Source organism: Solanum pennellii, chromosome 7 (assembly GCF_001406875.1).
Source record: "Solanum pennellii chromosome 7, SPENNV200".
Classification (NCBI taxonomy): domain Eukaryota; kingdom Viridiplantae; phylum Streptophyta; class Magnoliopsida; order Solanales; family Solanaceae; genus Solanum; species Solanum pennellii.
In genome coordinates this window covers 56191923-56210454 of record NC_028643.1, presented here as the reverse complement: position 1 = coordinate 56210454, position 18532 = coordinate 56191923, and the positions used below count along the sequence as shown (strand labels likewise).

At 36.1% G+C, this 18532-nt stretch overlaps 1 protein-coding gene across 1 annotated transcript; it reads left to right on the top strand.

Moving 5' to 3' along the window:
• The first annotated feature begins 274 nt into the window (after positions 1 to 274).
• LOC107025088 lies at positions 275 to 1120 on the top strand. The gene is made up of 2 exons (XM_015225951.1): positions 275 to 785; positions 894 to 1120. The coding sequence occupies exons 1-2, from the start codon at positions 275 to 277 to the stop codon at positions 1118 to 1120; spliced, it is 738 nt and encodes a 245-aa protein (XP_015081437.1).
• The last annotated feature ends 17412 nt before the right edge of the window (positions 1121 to 18532 follow it).

Below are 18532 nucleotides of genomic sequence, written 5' to 3'. Positions count from 1 at the left end.
TAGGAGGACTCCAGATTTAGGTAGATGTATCGATGATGTTGAAGCTGCGAAGCTTGTTGAACATATACATGTTGGAGTTATTAACACACATCTGAATGGGCTCACTTTAGAGAGAAAGATACTTTGAGCCAGTTATTGTTGGATGACTATGGAGAATGATTGTTGCAAGTTTGTCCAGAATTGTCATAAATGCCAAGTGCACAGTGATTTGATCTGAGTGTCGCCTCACGAACTCAATGTTATGAGTTTAACTTGGCCGTTTCTATCTTGGGTCATGGATGTCATCGGTCTGATAGAGACTGCCGCTTCCAATGGACACAGATCTATTTTGGTTGCAACTGACTACTTCAGCAAGTGGGTGGAAACAAATGCGTACAAGTCAGTGACCAAAAAAGTTGTAGCTGATTTTGTTTGCAACAATCTGATATGCAGGTTCAGAGTACCAGAGTCCAGCATTACTAATAATGATGTGAATCTCAACAGTTACTTGACGAGAGATATATGTGAGAAGTTTAAAATTACTCACCGAAACTTAATTGCCTATTGTCCTCAAATGAACGGAGTTGTGGAGGCTGCCAACAAGAACATCAAGAAGATTGCGAGGACAATGATTGACAATCACCGAGGTTGGCATGAGATGTTGCCATATTCTTTGTTGGGTTATGAAACAACCGTCAGAATGTTGATTGGAGCCACTCCATACTTGCTAGTGTATGGTACAAAAGTAGTCATACCTGCTGAAGTTGAGATACCTTCCCTAAGAATCATCCAGGAAGCTGATCCGAGTAATGTTGAATGTGTCAAAACGCGGATTGATCAATAAACATTGATTGACGAGAAGAGAATGGTTGCCGTTTTTCATGGTTAACTATATTGACAAAGAATGATTTGAGCTTTCCATAAGAGAGTCAGAGCTAGAATAATTGAAATTGGTCAATTAGTACTTAGACGCATTTTTCCTCCTCAAGATGAATACAAAGGAAAATTTTCACTGAATAGGGAAGGACCTTACATGGTTCACAACGTATTATCTGCAGGTGCTTTGATCTTGTCGGAGATGGATGGAATCGTGTGGAAAAAGACGATCAACTCAGATGCTGTCAAGAGATACTACGCGTGAAGCTTAGTTTGTATTTCTATTGTTTCCTTGTATGCATTCTATTTTTGCTTGTAATTATTTTGTTTTAAATTTTATCCCAATTGTAATGAACTACGCCTGACCTGAATTCTCAAGAATAAGGTACGTAGGCGGCCTATATCAGCCTCGGTCACCCCATTTATCCCTTATAATATTTCATTATGGTTGAACTACGTTCGACCTGAATTCTCAAGAATGAGATACGTAGACGGCCTATGTCAGCCTCGGCCAGTTTCTTTGTAAAATTTGTTATTGTTATTAACCTTTGAGGGGAACTACGTTTGACCTGACTCCTACCTCAACGGTATACGTAGGTGCCACAAGGTTTCGGTCATATTTTCCGTAAGATTCCTATTCCTCTTTACAATAGAAACTAGGACAGAATTATTGAGAGGGACTCAAAAATTCTTGAGAAGAATATTTTTCCTCAACAAGTCGAGACTGGAGTTACTTTTGTATCTGCAACTGGGATAGAATTTTTGAGGGTCTCTTCAAAATTCCATGATTTTCTCACTGACAATTAAAGATAAGATAAGTCATTTAACTGGGACAGAAAATTATAGGATGACCTCAAAATTTCAACATGGGTTTATCGACAATCTAGAGTGGCTTTTAATAACCCTAGCGAATAATTAGATAGACTTCCAAGCATCAAACTCAAAGAAGTTCGCTAAGCCTGACGTGACATGACACTTGACAGTAATTTTTATTTAAAAATACTACTTTTCAAAAAATTATTTTTCTTAAAATTTTCCCTTTATATTTCATTGATTTTTGCATATAATATTTTACCTTATCAATCAAAAGTTGAGAGATCATAAAATTGACCGGAGATAGCAGGACAAGGAAAAGACTATTGAAGAAATCAACATAGATTAGTTCGTTTTAAAACTAATAATTTTTCTGTGGACGCAGGTTTGAAGGTTCGCTCTGAAATCATCAAAATACCTCAGATCTATGAATATGAAGAAGTCAAAGGGCGAAGAGCTCCCCAAATTAACAAATTTTTTTGATGGATGCAAGAAATATATTATATCTCTTATAGCGAAAACTCGGGGAATATGAATGATTTTATTTCATTCAATTTCCAACAACATGAAGTCAATAATGAATGTCCAGCTAGATCCAAAGATGAATCAAATAAAAATCTCCGAGAAAGATAGTTCATGGTTTTTCATCAACGACGTCTTCTGCATCATATTAGCAGACATGATAGTATTACTACCCAGCGAGTCATTATATTTCTATTGTGTATTGAGGTGATGTACTACCATAGGGTCATTCATTGGTGTTATCGATAAAAATGGTACACTAACGGATGGTCATTTTACCGTATTTTCAATTGAGACGATATCATCTAAACACAAAGCACCTAGAAGATTTTATTTCGCTCGATTGAAGTGATATGTTCGTTTAGTACCAAGGATAGCATCAAGAGAAGGATATTCATGCATCGCGTAAAATCATGCATCGCTAGTTAATATCCATGCATCTCAGAAAATCACGCATCGAGAGAAGATATTCAGGCCTAGCAGAAAATCATACATCGCATAAAGATTTTAATGTCTTACAGAAAATTATGCATCGCGAGTTAATATTCATGCATCATGGAAAGTTGTGCATCGCGAGAAGATATTCATTTCTTGCAGAAGATCATTCATCGCGAGAAGATATTCATGCTTCGCAGAAAATCATGCATCGCGAGAAGATATATGCATCACAGAAATCATGTATAGCGAGAAGATATTCATGCCTCACAAAAAATCATGCATCGCGGAAAATCATGCATCGCGAGTTAATAATCATGCATCGCAGAAGAATCATGCATTGCGAGCGAAAATTTATACATCGCGGAAAGACATGCATCGCGAGTAAATACTCATACATAGTGGAAAATTCATGCATCGTGGAAGAATTATCCATTGCAAGAGAAAATTCATGCATCTAGAAGAAATCATGCATCACGGAAATGTCATGCATCACGAAAGAAAATCATGTATTACCGGAGAAGGAAATTGTGCCTCGCAAGAGAAATATTTACCCATAAACATCAACTGTATCTTTTATTTGATTAAACACTAAGAGAATCATCGAAGACAACACCAAGATAAATATCAACACTGCACCCGTTTTTATTCATTTTGACATCGAATGAAGAATACATTCAAGATTATGTTGCAAACATAAGACATAAGCTTTATTTGCTTTGCGTCACACCTATCGAGTTGGCGTCAACTGTCGAGAAGAGAAATTAAGTGTCAACACAGTAAAAGACACTTTCTCCCATTTGAATTGCATTTTTATGCTGACGAGTTTTATTTTAGTCTTCTTTCAGAGCATCCAAAAGGATGAATTCTCCAAAACATACCACAGGTGCGGATTACATCAAAAAGGATACAGGACAACGTAAAACTTTTCTTAGCAGCAAACTGGGACATAGTCAAAAGAGGGTTTTCAAACTCTTAGGATGCTGGTAGAGGAGAGACTTCCACCACAATCAAACAACACCCCTATCATAAGGCATATGGATGTTTCGTTGGGTTTTGTTAGTTTCAGTTTTGCATCCGGAAAATTTTGGTATTCTACCGGAAGCAAGTTTCCAATCTGAGTGAAAATGCACCAAGAACTTTGGAAATTATGTCCTTGTAAGTTCTTAGTTATGTGTGTGAAGCGCGCCAAATTCATGACTAAGAGGGTACAAGCCTCCTTTTCAAACTCGAATTGTTTTGTCATTTGTCCAGAATCGAAGGTTATCTAACATAGTAGATTTCTTTTTTAGCCGATTGAGTCGAACTACAAGCAGCCTAATTCCTTGAGTTTAAGGATGTTTAGGCGAGATCAATGTTGAAACTCTACTGTATTCCAACACTCGCGCTCGAATCTTATTCTCGAGCATTTCGGTCCCTTCATAATTCGGGGTTATGGTGACATTTGAATTCTTTTAAAATCGTGTGTTAAATCAAGCGTATCGAACTACAAGTGCCATGAGTTCTCATATAGCCTGAGATATGTAGGGAATCCATTCCCAGGGTTAAGCCATAATTCAAATGTTCGTACCGAATCCCTTTTTCCAAAGAGATGAGTATGTGGGCGGCCAAAATTGGATTGGTTGACTTCATTTTTCTCGAATTTCTTGCATCAATCCAAGAAAAATGAGAGACAATTGTTGACCCCAAATTTTGGACCTCCGCAAAATATATCAATTATCGAGCTTTCTCAATCTCAAACTACTTAATATAATTAGGTTTATAAAGTTAAGAAAATATCTATATATATTTGTGTATGTTTTGCAAATTATTTAACTTTGTCAATCTTTATAATTTTCAAGATAATGTATTTTGCTCAGCATAACTATATGTGTAATTATGACACTTTTTAAAAATAGAAAATTCATTCAAAAGACTTTATTTCATTTAAGAATTTTACTATTTAGTTTAATTATATAATAAATTTTTTATTTTGAATCAATTACTCTATAACTAAGTCGATTATTTTAATTATGAGTATGCTATTTATTTTATTCCAATGAGATTAGACAATTCCTAAATTAATAATTTTTCCCATTTAAAAATCTTACTGAATTCTAAACTTAACTCATTTTCATCATCTTTTTACCCTCATAGTTGATTTGTTGATTAACTCATATTGCAATGTTAATCACATTTTACTCCCTTATTCAAACCCATTTTGAAATAAAATTTTGGGTCACTTTTTGTTTTGTTTGCCTACAACCCATTCCCAATCCTAGTTCCATTGTGTTTCCATATTCCACCAGCCCAATTTGGTGGCCCGAATCCCCGACCCGACCCCTTTTTTCTTCTCAAAGAGACCCAGTAACGACAAGGATGAGGTAAAAGTAAAAAGCGATGTTGATTTCAGCGGCATCAACGTTAAATTAAATGGCGCTAGACGTAAATCAAAGGTTGTCACACATTTTCTATTTTCCTCTGATTTTTTTTTATGAGTCTTTACGGATAGCAAGGCGAGGTGGATAAATCTCGATGTTCGTTCATCCTTTCAAAGAAATTGGACTCCCTATATCATTTTTCCATTGAATGATTGCACGATTTCATGCACAATTCTAGCCAACAACTTTATCAGAGGAATACCTCTTTTGATATCTTAATTTTTCTAGTCGAGATGTAGTAGTTCGTTTATTTGAATTCAGTTTTATAGATTTTCTTTCAATGATCGAGTTTGTCTCTTTCGCTGGCAGTCTTTGTTGTTTATTAATCAATTTCGATATACGGAATCTGTATATATAGTATTGAGTTTTTTTGTGTGTGTGTTTTCCTCTGCCTCATCTCGATGTATTTTTTTTCTTGACGTTGGAAAATCTTGTGCCATGGTTATATGCTGTTAGTTGTTGTGGGTATTTTGATATTCGAATTTTGCATATGTTCTTAACTTTTTTTCATCGGGTTAGTGCGATATTGAGTTAAGGATTCGTGGGTTTAGGCCCAACGTTGTAGCCTTCAAGTTGTTTTAGTTTGTGCGTTATGGCGTCTTTTCTATATAGTCAATATTATTTTGATTTATTTTACGAAATGAGGCAGATCCGAGGGAAAGAGTTTCAAAAATTGTTTACTGTGTTGTCTGTCAGCTGTAGGATGTAATACTAATTTTCTCCATCGGTTAGTTCTCCGTCTAGTTTGCTATGCCTCAAGTCTTTAGCTGCATTGCTAAGATGTTAATATATTGTCCGTTGTTTGCTCTCGATTAGATTATTTTGAGATTCTCTGTTATTAGTTACTTTTAGTCTATTTCAACATAGATCATGGTTCAGCTTGTCATAAACTCTAAAAGGGTTTCATCGTTACCTCCCCACCCCTTGGCATAAAATTCAATTCCTCCAAAGACGATTAATCTTGCTTATTGTGTTGAAGTCATAGTTTCTTATGAATATTGAGAATGAATGCTTGTCTTGTATTTCTAATTTCTTTGTGAAAATTAAGCTGATTTTTAAAAAAATGGTGGTTTAAAGTTAATTCGAAGTGGGTGTTTTCTATTAGTTGTTATTTTTGCCTTGAGAAACATAAAGGAATAATATTACTCCCTTCATTAGCATCACCCAATTTTTTATGTGTTTGTCTAAGTTCCCTTATGGCCTTTTTAAATTACTCTACTGTGTGGATCCGTCATGCATGACATTAATGTTTCGATAGTGCGCTTAATGTTTGGAAAATGTGGATTTTGTTCGGTGCATCATTTGTAGAACATGTTTGGTTGGATAATTTATGTCCAAATAAAATGACCTTCTCCTCTGTTCAGAATCTGCCATCCCATGACATCAACTACTAAATCCATCAAGTTATATTCATTTGTCTAAAGCGTTAAATTTTTATTTCCCATTGACGTCATAATTTGTTATTTATTCATTAGTTATTTTTTCATTTTTTGTCATTAAGTTATGATTTTAGAATGATATTATTGTGTACTAATACCCGTTCTCCTTATTCGCATGTAAAAATCTGCCTGAGCCCTTGTGGACTCGATTTTATTCCTTTCATTTTCGAGAGAGTCGTAAAGACTCAATTTCTTCCTCACCCGAGTCAGCCTATAAATAGAAGGTTAAGTTTCCGAAAGACTTCCAGGTCCCAAAGCGAAGTGAATCAAAGTAGAAGAAGTTAAAGAAAGTGGTCTAAGAGGCCGAATTTATTTTCCTAAATTTGTTGTATTTATATCTCCATTATTACTTTTTTAGTCTAGGACAGGTACCTAAAGTGACAAAATTGGGCCAAAAGCCAAAAATGAAAATGGGTCCAAATACCGGTCCAGGCGGACAGAAACCAGATTTGGACCCAACTCTCTCTCCCTCTATCTCTTGTTTACTTTATCGCTTTTGTATCTTGTTGTTATCCTATTGTTAGATCTTAGGTTGGAAAATATCAAATCCCCTCAAGACGTCACCTCGTTTTAAGTACTTCATTAAAGTTGATCAAGTTTAAACAACATAAAGCAAATTTCCCAGACTCACCTAGGTAATATATAAAAATAATTTATTTTCCAAACCACCTTTAATGAATTTTATCTCAAAAACTAAGTTAGACATTTTTAGCCAAATAAATTAGTTGTCGGATAATCCCGAGTTAGTGAATATTTTAGGTTCCATAAAAACCTTCCTAAAATATAAATGTGAATCCCCAAGCCCCCTTTAAGTTTTCAAAATGATTTCCTGTTTTAAGTCTTTTGAAAGTCTAGTTTTTCTTGATTTTTATCAAAAATTAAGTGGCGACTCTAAAAAGGTCAAAAATTTATATAAAGTATATTTTCTGGAAATAAAACATGGAGTTATGATGCTTGAATGATCTAATCTCCGGAGACAGCAGGAGTAGTAGGTCTAGGAGGTAGCAAGTAAACGAAGAAACTAGAGTATCAGAAGGGGTAGAAATAACTATACCGGAAGGCGCAGGGGCCGGAATAGGCAATGATGTCTCTATAGGTATAAAGTCTGTGTCTACGACTGAGAAAGGGTCCATCATGGTTTCCTTCTACTTCTTCTCCACCCGATACTTAAGATACTAAGATTTAATGCTCTAGATATTGGTGGAGGATATGGGAATCACTTTCACATCCTTCTTGGCATATTTAGGTACCCTAGCACGTCTGCAGAGAATTTCTAAAGCAATGATCCTTCCCAAGTGTAGCTTTGCTCCCTTGATGAAGTAACCTAAGTAGGCTACTTTTGCATGGCGAAGTACAAATTCATTCTGTGAAGACATGATCGTGTTGCTGATAAAACCAAACCTCAAGCCACTTAGGAGTGTCATGTGATATCAAAGGGGCCATCCAATATTTCATATCCTCTAGTGTCGTCCTCCTAATCATAAACTGATGGTTATCCTCAAGTTTCGCACTGCATCCTAGAATGGTATTTATAGTAGGAACATTACATTGCACATTCTTTACCGAAATGGTGCTCTTTGTTTTCATCCTCCCGTTTAGAAGCGGTAAGGTATGTGGCATACATGTCGTCATTGTAAGAACTGACATCTGGTGACGCATGTGCCTTCTCTTATCCCCTGCCTTTCCCTCTAGCTATGGGAAGTTTGGTAGCTTTACTCTTGTATACAGTTACACCCTCATTGAGTTTTATTCTTTTAGCCAAGTTACAGGGTGGCATGTGTCTTCCTGCAACCTTAGGTCTAGTCATATCTACAAAATATCTTGAAGAGGTTAGAATTATTTCGACTAACTTCTCAGAAAATAGCTAAAGATTGACTCACTAAATTAGTTAACGAGTTTCCAAAACACTTTGGCAAGATAAATCAAGCTCCCCAGAAAGATTTGCGTTACAAATCTGGCAAGTCGGCTATAGGAAAAGACTTTTGGCAAAGCACTGACAGCTTTCGGCAAGCAAAGTCTAGCCCGCCAAAAGCTACAGTGCAAATAGGAATTTGGGATGCAAATAAAAGGAGATCAAGAAGTCTTTTGGCGAGTCACCAAAAGCCTTTGGCGTCCTCACACTTCTCGCCAAAAGTTACTAAACCAAACCACATATTTGTCATGAAATTAAAGTCTATATGGGGATATAAGGTGTACCGCTGAGTCATTCAGCGCGTTCTTCCTAGCTTATCAAATGATTTAAAGTACCTATTTTCAACCGAACTTCTAAAATTCAGCCCCACAACCCCTGAAATAAAATTAAAAGATGCACAACTCAAATTCAAACAAGACCGATAATACCCATTTCCTTGGGATACTCAAACTTTACCTTATTTAACTCAACAACATGTAAGAACAATCCTACGAAATCTAATTCATTTTTATGCACCTATGTATGATGATTCAATTTTAAAGATGATTAGGGAAAGATTATTGAGTTAACAACAGGCTTTTGATCATCCTAACACTAACAGAGAGGCCCATCACCTTTCAATAGGATAAAATCTATTGCATAAGAGTAGGAACAATAATGTAAATGTGAGGTTTGGAGAACCAACCTTTACTGTCGATTAAAACAAGACTCTAATGTTAGGCAGAAAATTAATCCAGATCCAAGAACCAATCTACCAACTAAAAATACTTATAGAATTCAGTAATATTGAAAATACTAACTAGGTGTGAGTTTGGGAAGATGAACAATGAGGGAAAATGAAAGAGTTTGAAATTTAAACTTTTGGCCAATTAATAAAATGTCAAGTCCTTACCCATTCGGCGATGTTGGTCGTGCTCACCGACCCACTGACAACATTTAGTTTGATCTATTACCTCACCAGCGTTATAGGTCCTCAGTTGATGTTGGATCCAAACGGTGAATTAATATTGAGATTGCCGAGCTTATCGGTGAATCGCCACTAATTACCTGGGTTCACCAAGTTTTAAAAACTCTACCTTAACTTTGTATTGAGTCTAATGGTGGTTTGGGTCGACGTCTCCAACCTCTTCGATGATGCACTGACTGGATATTTTTGCTTGCCACATCCTTATATTCATACATGTTTTGCTTTCCCACGACATTTACCTTTTCTGACTTTCCATGTCTTGATCCCTTTCTTCTTCTCTCTTCCTCTGTTTACCTAATAGCTCAAATGTGTATCCCTGATCTCCTACCTCTGCATCTCTACTATACCATAATTTGTTGTTCTTTGACACCTCATCTAATAGCTTCATGCTCTCTGCGAATGATTTCCCCCTAATTGAGCCTCCAGACAATCCATCAAAAACAGGTTTAGTCACACAATTTGGAGACCTACAAAAGGCATGTTTAAGATATTTTTTTGTAAAATCATGGTTGGGTCATTTCTTCATCTTTTGACTGAATCTCCACCAAGTATTACACATTGCCTATCATGGTACCTGCTTATGTGTACTATCACCTTCATCTGCAGCTCTTTCAACTCATTCCTAGTTCGGAGGGAGTCATTTGGCATCTCGTTCTACCAGTTAGTCGACTCTCCAGTAAGATACAACAGAAACAACCTCAACCTCATAGTTGTTTATCTTACTCCAGGGATATCTTGTGACTTGAAGATTACCACAAAATTCATTGAGGTTTTATTTGCATGACTAACACCTACATCTCTAAAAATACTGTTCACGTTCAGCAATTGGATCATAGTATTGGTGGTTGTGATCTTAACACTTGGAGTATGCAGGCAACACAATAACACGTGTGGCTCTAGCTCCATCCAAGTCAGCATCATCTTCCTCATACATTATGTGTCAAGAAAGAGGAGCTCTATTCCTTGGAGCTACTTATTGGAGATGTGGAGGGATTAATCCTTCTACCCCCTCTGTTGTCATCTACAACCTTAGGCTGATTTATTCCAGCAGGTTGTTGAGAACCTGAACTAGGTTGATTGATTCCACCCGTTTCCCGTACATTTTTCACTGCACCAATTTCAGCTTCCAAGCCCAATCTGTGTGTGTAAGCCTCTAGTTCCTGTGCATTAACCATCTTTCGAATAATCTGCTGAAACTTAGGGTCATAAGGATACAATGGGGCTCCTTTACTTCTAGTGTTGGGCATTCACAAACAAGCTCACCTGAAAAAGACACAAAACACAAACCAAATGTAAGATTAGGAAATATTACTACAAATCGAACAAAAGCTAGTAAAACACTTCTGAGTTGAAATTCCCTGGCAGCGGCACAAAAATTTGATACTTCCAAACTTATATTTCAAATAAGAAGTATAAATGGTCGTTGTCATTTTACAGAACTCAACTAGACTTGAGGTCGATCCCATAGAGAATTTCCTTACAGATAAGGTTTCACTATCGCATTTATCCAAATACGATTATGATCTCCTAAACAAATGTTAACTAAAAGTAAAATTGGGTTTAGTTAAATATTTCTAATTATCAAAACGTACAGCAAAATTTCAAGTCGTAAAATTGGTTTGGTCAATTTAAAGAAACCAGGTTTGTATTCAATATGACTTGAGTTCTAATGCTCATCTGTAATTTGAGTTCCAGGCAAATCAATTTTAATTCGAACCTTGTGGGTTGAACTTATCTAACGCTTCTTAGCTTATTTAGATAACGATCACTTTTATTCTCTCAAACTCAAATGTTAACATGATTAAACCTCTCTTAAATTTGTACGGTGTCAAAGATCTCTTCTCTGAAACTCCAACTTTAACTTCAATTTGTTAACTTATGTAATGACCCAAGAGCACCCCCGAGTCGTCACACGGCGTACACGACCTCACGAAGGTCTTGTAAAATCCTCTTAGAATTCATTCATCACACACACACACACACACACACACACACACACACATATATATATGAAAAGTAGTGCAGAATTAAAACTTTTAACAATAACAGTCAAACTCTTTTATAAAACGTAAGAAAGAAACTAAGTCTCATCGTATGTCATCTTAGGCACAAGTCAATATCATAGGGTAACGACCCTTTCATAAATTTGAAAAGAATCTTATACTATATTGGTCTTAGGCGTATTTATATGCCTAACAACTATTTCTATCCCATATATATAGCCGAGTAAGGACATTTTCAGTGGTAAGGTCAAGTATTTGGAGTCGTTTTGATTCCGCATCTTCTAACCAATACGATTATATGTTTCAAGACGAAGACCATTGGTAAAAGAGGTAAATTTGGGCACAATATCAAAGGTTAGAATGCAGAAAAAGAAGTGGCAAAAAAGAAGAAACCAAGAAGATGAAAATTGCACTAGGAAGAAGCACCATGTGTCGCGAAGGTACTCCCCCCCCCCCAAAGTAGTGAATGAGATTTCCAAACCATGGGAATTCGCGATGTAAGTGCGTCGCGGAGGCAGTTCACCAATGCAGAAAAGGAACTCCCCATAACAGGGGAGTTCGCGAAAGAGTCGCGTCGCGAGGGTCGTTACACTCATGAGCAGAATTAAGCAAGGGAACGCGTCCGTGTCGTGGACCTGTACATGTAAATTGTCCCACGTGTTTATTTGGATTATAAATAGTTTAACTGTCTTTTATTTCACACTACACTTTCCAAAAGAACGGGTGCTAAGGAAAATAACTATTTTTGTGCACATTTCTAGGGTTTTTCTTCTTCTTCCTCATATTTGTAAAGACTTGTATGATTCTATTACATTCTATATTATAATTTTGTGTTATGAGTTGATAAAATCCCTTGTCGTAGGGTTGTAGATATAATGATAGCTTAATGTGAATTTGCTCCATGTGTGAGAAGGTTTATTGTATACCTTGTGCTTGCAGTCTCATTTCACTAGTTTAATGTTTAATCATTTTTATAATAAATTTAGTTTTCACTCTTGAACTTGGAAGACGAATAGAGCTATAGACCAAAGAATGTAAGAGGCGTGTTCATTTTAGAGTGAGTTCTAGATTGTTTTGTGTGTAGGATAGCTTTATACCTATGAAACATATTTGGTTGATATGCAAGAAAAATATTTAGTTCATTTTTATTGGTTCATACCTAACCCCGCTCGATGATGTAGTTAGGTTGTCAATAATGGTAGGATATTAGGGGTCGGAACACTCTAATCGTAAAATGAACCTTGCCAACCCGCAATGAGTTAACCGTTCGAACCTTTAAATAGAACCACATTGAACCGAAATTCTATTTATGCTACAACCATGGGATATCTTTCCAACTTGTGAAGTTTCTTTATTGAAATCAATTACTTATCTTATCTAATTCTTATTAATATTAAATTAGTAGTTTAAACAAATTTCTCAATCTAATGTATACTTGAGTTAATTTAGATAGTCATCGGAAATTGTTTTTCATATATTTGAAGTCCCTTGGGTACGAACATTAGGCTCGAAAGAGTGTCTTCACTACTTGAAAGACCACGTGCACTTGCGTGTGATTGTGGACACAACATCGATTACAAAGTCTTTTAGAAAGGGAAATCTAGAACTAAGATTGATGCCCTCGATAATATGAGGACATACCAATCTTGAGAGAAATCTACTTCCCAAGTTTCAACTTCTAAAAAATCCTCATTTACCACCTACACTTGTAGACATAGAAATACATATGGAATTAGCACATTTAATGCACTAAGTATGGTGAACATGTATGAAAACCATGTAAAAAGGGACATTTACTGAAAGATATGCTTTTCATGCTATTTTTATAAAACCTTCATCATCAGAGTTCAAGAGACACTACACAACTCAACAATCACATATATGACATATTCCACATTCAACAAGTAAGCATATTCATCACTTTAGACCCTCTACTTAAAATTACTCTAAGACTCACCTAAGTAAGACATGAAGAGACCTCCCATACACCCTCTTCAAGCATACCTAATTAATCCTCAAAGATACCCTGGATAATCATCTTTCAATTAAATATTATTTTACTAAAAGCATTATTCATTATAGTCATTTAAGAGACAAATAAACAAGTAGGGGACTTCACATAATGGTCTTGGAAGAAATAGGGAGCTCACTCTATCATCTTCAAAGTCTGCTCGTGCCATGTGTAGATAGCATCTAATTCCACTACCTACACGTTGTAAAACTATCAAATACTAGAATGCACATCCCACATGATCATAATAGGCATTAATCTACATAGACCACACTAGGTAGGTATGGAATCCGGTGTCATAAGACCCCACACTGTGGATGGTGTTCTACTTTCCAAGGGTAGAACTAGGACACACCCCATATAGGCACATGGTTTAGGGGATATCAAGGAATTCCTTGTACTCTAGTATCATACTTCAAGTAGTACTACTACCACAAGCATATCCACTCGGTGCTTTGCATTGTTTCTCATAGAGTAAGTTCATTGACGTAAGAGTATTTAAGAAGGAAGCATTTCTTACTCCTACCAACTCATAATACCTCTACCAAGAAGGGGTCCACAAGGGTTTACGTTCAAGCTTCATTAGTATAGCTCATTATTAACCTTCTTTTCATATTCAAGGTTCCATATTAGTCTTTCATAGAAGTACATACTTTAGGTCAATTGATCCTCGACTTTCATTCTTTCATTCACTTAAGAAAAGGGTGCCTAAGCCTACTAAGTTAAGAGTTTACATTCATTATACCATTTATTCAATATAATCCAAGTACCAAGTAGGGACAACTAAGTGTACCGACACAAAGTACAATATCATTCTATATGGACTCTTCTTAGTTCTTCATTATCATATATCAACAAATAAACAAGAAGTACTTTCAATCATAACATGATAGCATCCATATTAGACTATATAGGCATCACATGAGTACCTTCACATATACCATATCATCTTTCACTTTGTACACCCATATAATCCATAACATGGTAATAATACAATTCACATGAAAATGCCGACTAGGCCATGTTTTTAACATTTATAACAATTAAACATCGCTACCATGAGTGGACCATAGCAATCAAGAAAAATTTGATATCAATTTATACATTAAAAAAAGTAATTAGGTCAACTCACAACCTTCCAATTGCCATAATCATTATTCCTTATTCTTTCCAACAAATTCACACAACAAGAGGTCTTACTAATGACAATGTACATAAGAATAGGCCAACAATTCAACCATATCAATGATCCAATAAAACCCAATACAGATACCCATTCTATAAGGAAAACTATGAACAATTCCAACTATTATCAACATACAAATCAATATCCAATGACAATCTAAACATGAAATCAAACTAATTAGATCATAATCAATACACCAACTTTAGAGCCAAAATTAGAAATTCAAGAAATACATGGGTTCATGGAATTTTTTATCATAAAACCATAAATTAACATTGAATACTTTATAAAATATAAATTTAAACATTTTTGTGCAAGAACACATGTTTAGAATGCAAAATAGAGTTTCAATGTTTTTGGTGATCTTTGAAAAAACAAAACCTTTGGAATTATCTCCTTGAGTGGAAGAAGAATCAAGGATTGAATCACCATACTTTACTAGTTGAAATACCACTATATTGATGGAGAATCCCTAAAAATCTTCAATCCTAGCTTTAACTTGGGTTCAAGCTCCCATGGAGTCTTGAGACAATTTTATTTGGGAGAGGAGTTTTGACTTTCAAAAGTGGAGTTTAATTTAGGTATAGGTGTTTAAACTAACTTATATTACATTTAAACAGTTAAAATAACAATCTAGGACTTAATTAAGATGTGGGATGAACTTCCCAATTCACCCTTAGGCTGGCCGTAACTGCAAAATATTCAAGGTGCCAAACCACTACTCTCATTGACGGGGCATCATTTGGATGAGGGGCTGTCCTGCTGGTCGTCGTTAATGTTTAAGGCTCCACATTTTGGGGATAATCTCCCACGAAAAAGTGTGGTGCCATGACTGAAAATCTTCAATCCTAGCTTCAGCTAGGGTTTAAGCTCCCATAGAGTCTTGAGAGAATTCTATTTGGGAAAGGAGTTTTGATTTTTAAAAGTGGAGTATAATTTAGGTCTAGGTATTTAATATAACTCATAATACATTAAAACACCAAAAATAAATGTCTAGGACTTAATTAGGATGTGGGGTGAATTTCCAATTCACCCTTATGTCGGTCGTAACTCTGCAGAATGTTGCAGGTGCGAAATGATGGCTCCTAATGACGGGGCGTCATTTGGATGACAGACCGACCTCCTAGTCTTAGTTAATGAATGAGGCTACTCATTTGGGGTCTAATATCCTACGACTTAGTGTAGAGCCATGCCCTGGTCTATTGGGCGTCGATGCGGTGTGGTTGAATGTTGTTTTTCGCAGCTTTAGCCAATGCTTGGATCCTTGTCAAGGACCTTTAGGGTGGTCATTGGGCAGTCTTACATGAATGTTTAGACCCTAAACATGACCATATAGATTATAGGTTCCCTTACTATCATTTTAGACACCAAACAACTCATAAAACATGCAAAGGCACACTAGCACAAACAATATTAGTTTCTGAACTTTCTGGTCGTTCTTTTGACGATTGACTTCTAAACTCTTTAAACTGACTTCCAAAGCTATTATTCATCATATTAACACCTTATTAACTCATAAAACACATGTAGGCTCTATTTTATCCTAGTTCATTTTGAGAGTTATTACATTCTCTACCACTTAGAAAAAAACTCGTCATCGAATGACACTAACGTTCTTCAAACATTATCCAAGGTTCTAAAACTCATGACTAGAAGCTCACAACCATGCCATATCAAAACATTATACTCATAGTTAGGAGGAAAATCAATTCCATATAACAAGAGACTCAAAACACTATAAGAGAGTAGGAACAACATCTACAACTAATCATGCAATAAGACTCTACTTTTATTATTTCACATAGGAGGAGTTTACGTCTACACATATCATCATGCTCACTACATTATTTATAAGTACATTATGACCATTTATCATAAAACAAAATTATGCAACATTTTCGAAAGGTCACTGTTAATCATGCTTATATGTTCACTCATGCAATATTTAGGCAATTCATTATAAATGCACATCATCATGATAGAAAAAATCATTTAAGCTCATTTTACCATATACACATAAATTCATTGAAACATGCCAAAAATTGTAAGGGAACCATGAAATCATTTTTCACAAAAATCCCAGTTTATGCAAATGCTACTAGAAAGGTCTGACTCTCAACCTTGAATATAATAGAAGAGGAGACAAATTCCATCAACCCCATTATTCACCATACTCCCCCACTTAGGGAAAACCCCAACACAACACATAAGAGGAAAATTATAACTTACCAGTACCTTCATTCGGATTTGCTTCTTTGTTATCTTGGAGAGCACAAAAAAAACCATGATTTGGAGTAATAGAAACCGTACACTCACTAAGAGCTTTATTGGCCTCTCCTCCTCTAGACTCTATAGTAGGACAATATCTCACCTTGTGATCATTCTTTCCACAACCATGACACCCACTAGTACCAACTAGGTAGTTCCCAAATTGCTTCTTTCCAAGAGTAGAGCCAGTAGACCTAACAATATGGGAACCACCACCATTGTAATTAATAACCTTTCTGAGCACCAGGGACATCTGATTTCATTAGGCTTTTTAGGAACATGCCTTCCAATTGAGAACTTTTATTCATCTTACCATTTAATAACTCATAATCAGATCTTAGCAACTAAATATTTGCAAGTTGACAATTTAAAACAGACTTTTCAAGTGATAAATTAAAATATTATTTAATGGATGAAAATGGAAAAAATTTAAACCCCGATCCATGCCGTGATTTGGAGCTCTCCTCTTAAACCAAGGTTGATTTTTCCCATCAATTATTTTCCTCTTAATACAACTACCCTCCTTTCAAGCTTAGATTCCTCAATGGATAGAGAATACACTATAAGCCTAAATAGATTCATGTCATTATGGAGCACTGTCCTACGACACTCTTATTTCACAAGGTCGGCAACACCGGACACAAACCTACTCATCTCATCCCTAGTGTTAGACACCAAAGATGGAGCATACTTAGAAAATAGGGTAATTTTCAAGGAATACTACTCCACACTCATGTTGCCTTGCTTAAGGTTTATAAACTCTTCCACCGTCACTTCTCTCTTCTCACGGGAAAAGTACATTCCAAAGAGTGCTTCCTTACACTCTTCCCATTCTGTGGGATCCAATTCAACCGGCCTATTATTTTTCCATTGTGTGTACCATTCTTGAGCAACCTCCCTCAATTGGCATAAAGCAAAATCCGCCTTCTCCTTAGAAGTCACCCTCATAGAACTCAACACCTTATAAGCACCATCAAGAAACTCTTTGGGATTCTCTCCCACCTTAGATCCAAGAAAAGTAGGAGGATTCATCCTCACAAAAGTCCCTCATCCTAGAGGTCATAGTACTTTTAAGAGCATTAATCCTGAGCCTCACATCTGGAATTGCTTGTGTCGTTATGGGTAGGGCTACGGTAAGAAGAGCTCATATAACTTCCTCACTAGTCATGTCTAGGGGAACCACCACAACCTCATTGCGTTGATTAGCTATAGGGACTTTTCAGCTTGAGGAACTTGACCACCTTGGGAACCTGGTCACCTCGGGGAGGAACTCCCTCATTTACCACTTCCTCATCCACTCTTATTCCACTCATCCTTCTTGTATTCATATCCTATAAACACAAGCAAATAGATTAGGAAAGACAGTTATAAACTCAACTCTATGGCACGACACAAGAGTAATAACGAACGTGAAACTTTTATCGTCCTATAGCCTTTCTCTCATAGATGTGTCGCGACTCACCACCGATGAACAAGACTCTACTAGACGTGGCTTTATGAGACTTTAAATCCTGAAGACTACTCATAACCTTATGCTCTGATACCAAATTTTTAATGACCCAAGAGCACCCCCAAGTCGTCACACGACGTACTCGACTTCTCAGAGGTCTTGTACAAGCCTCTTATCATTCATTCATCACACACACACACAAATATATATATATATATATATATATATATATATATATATGTATATATATA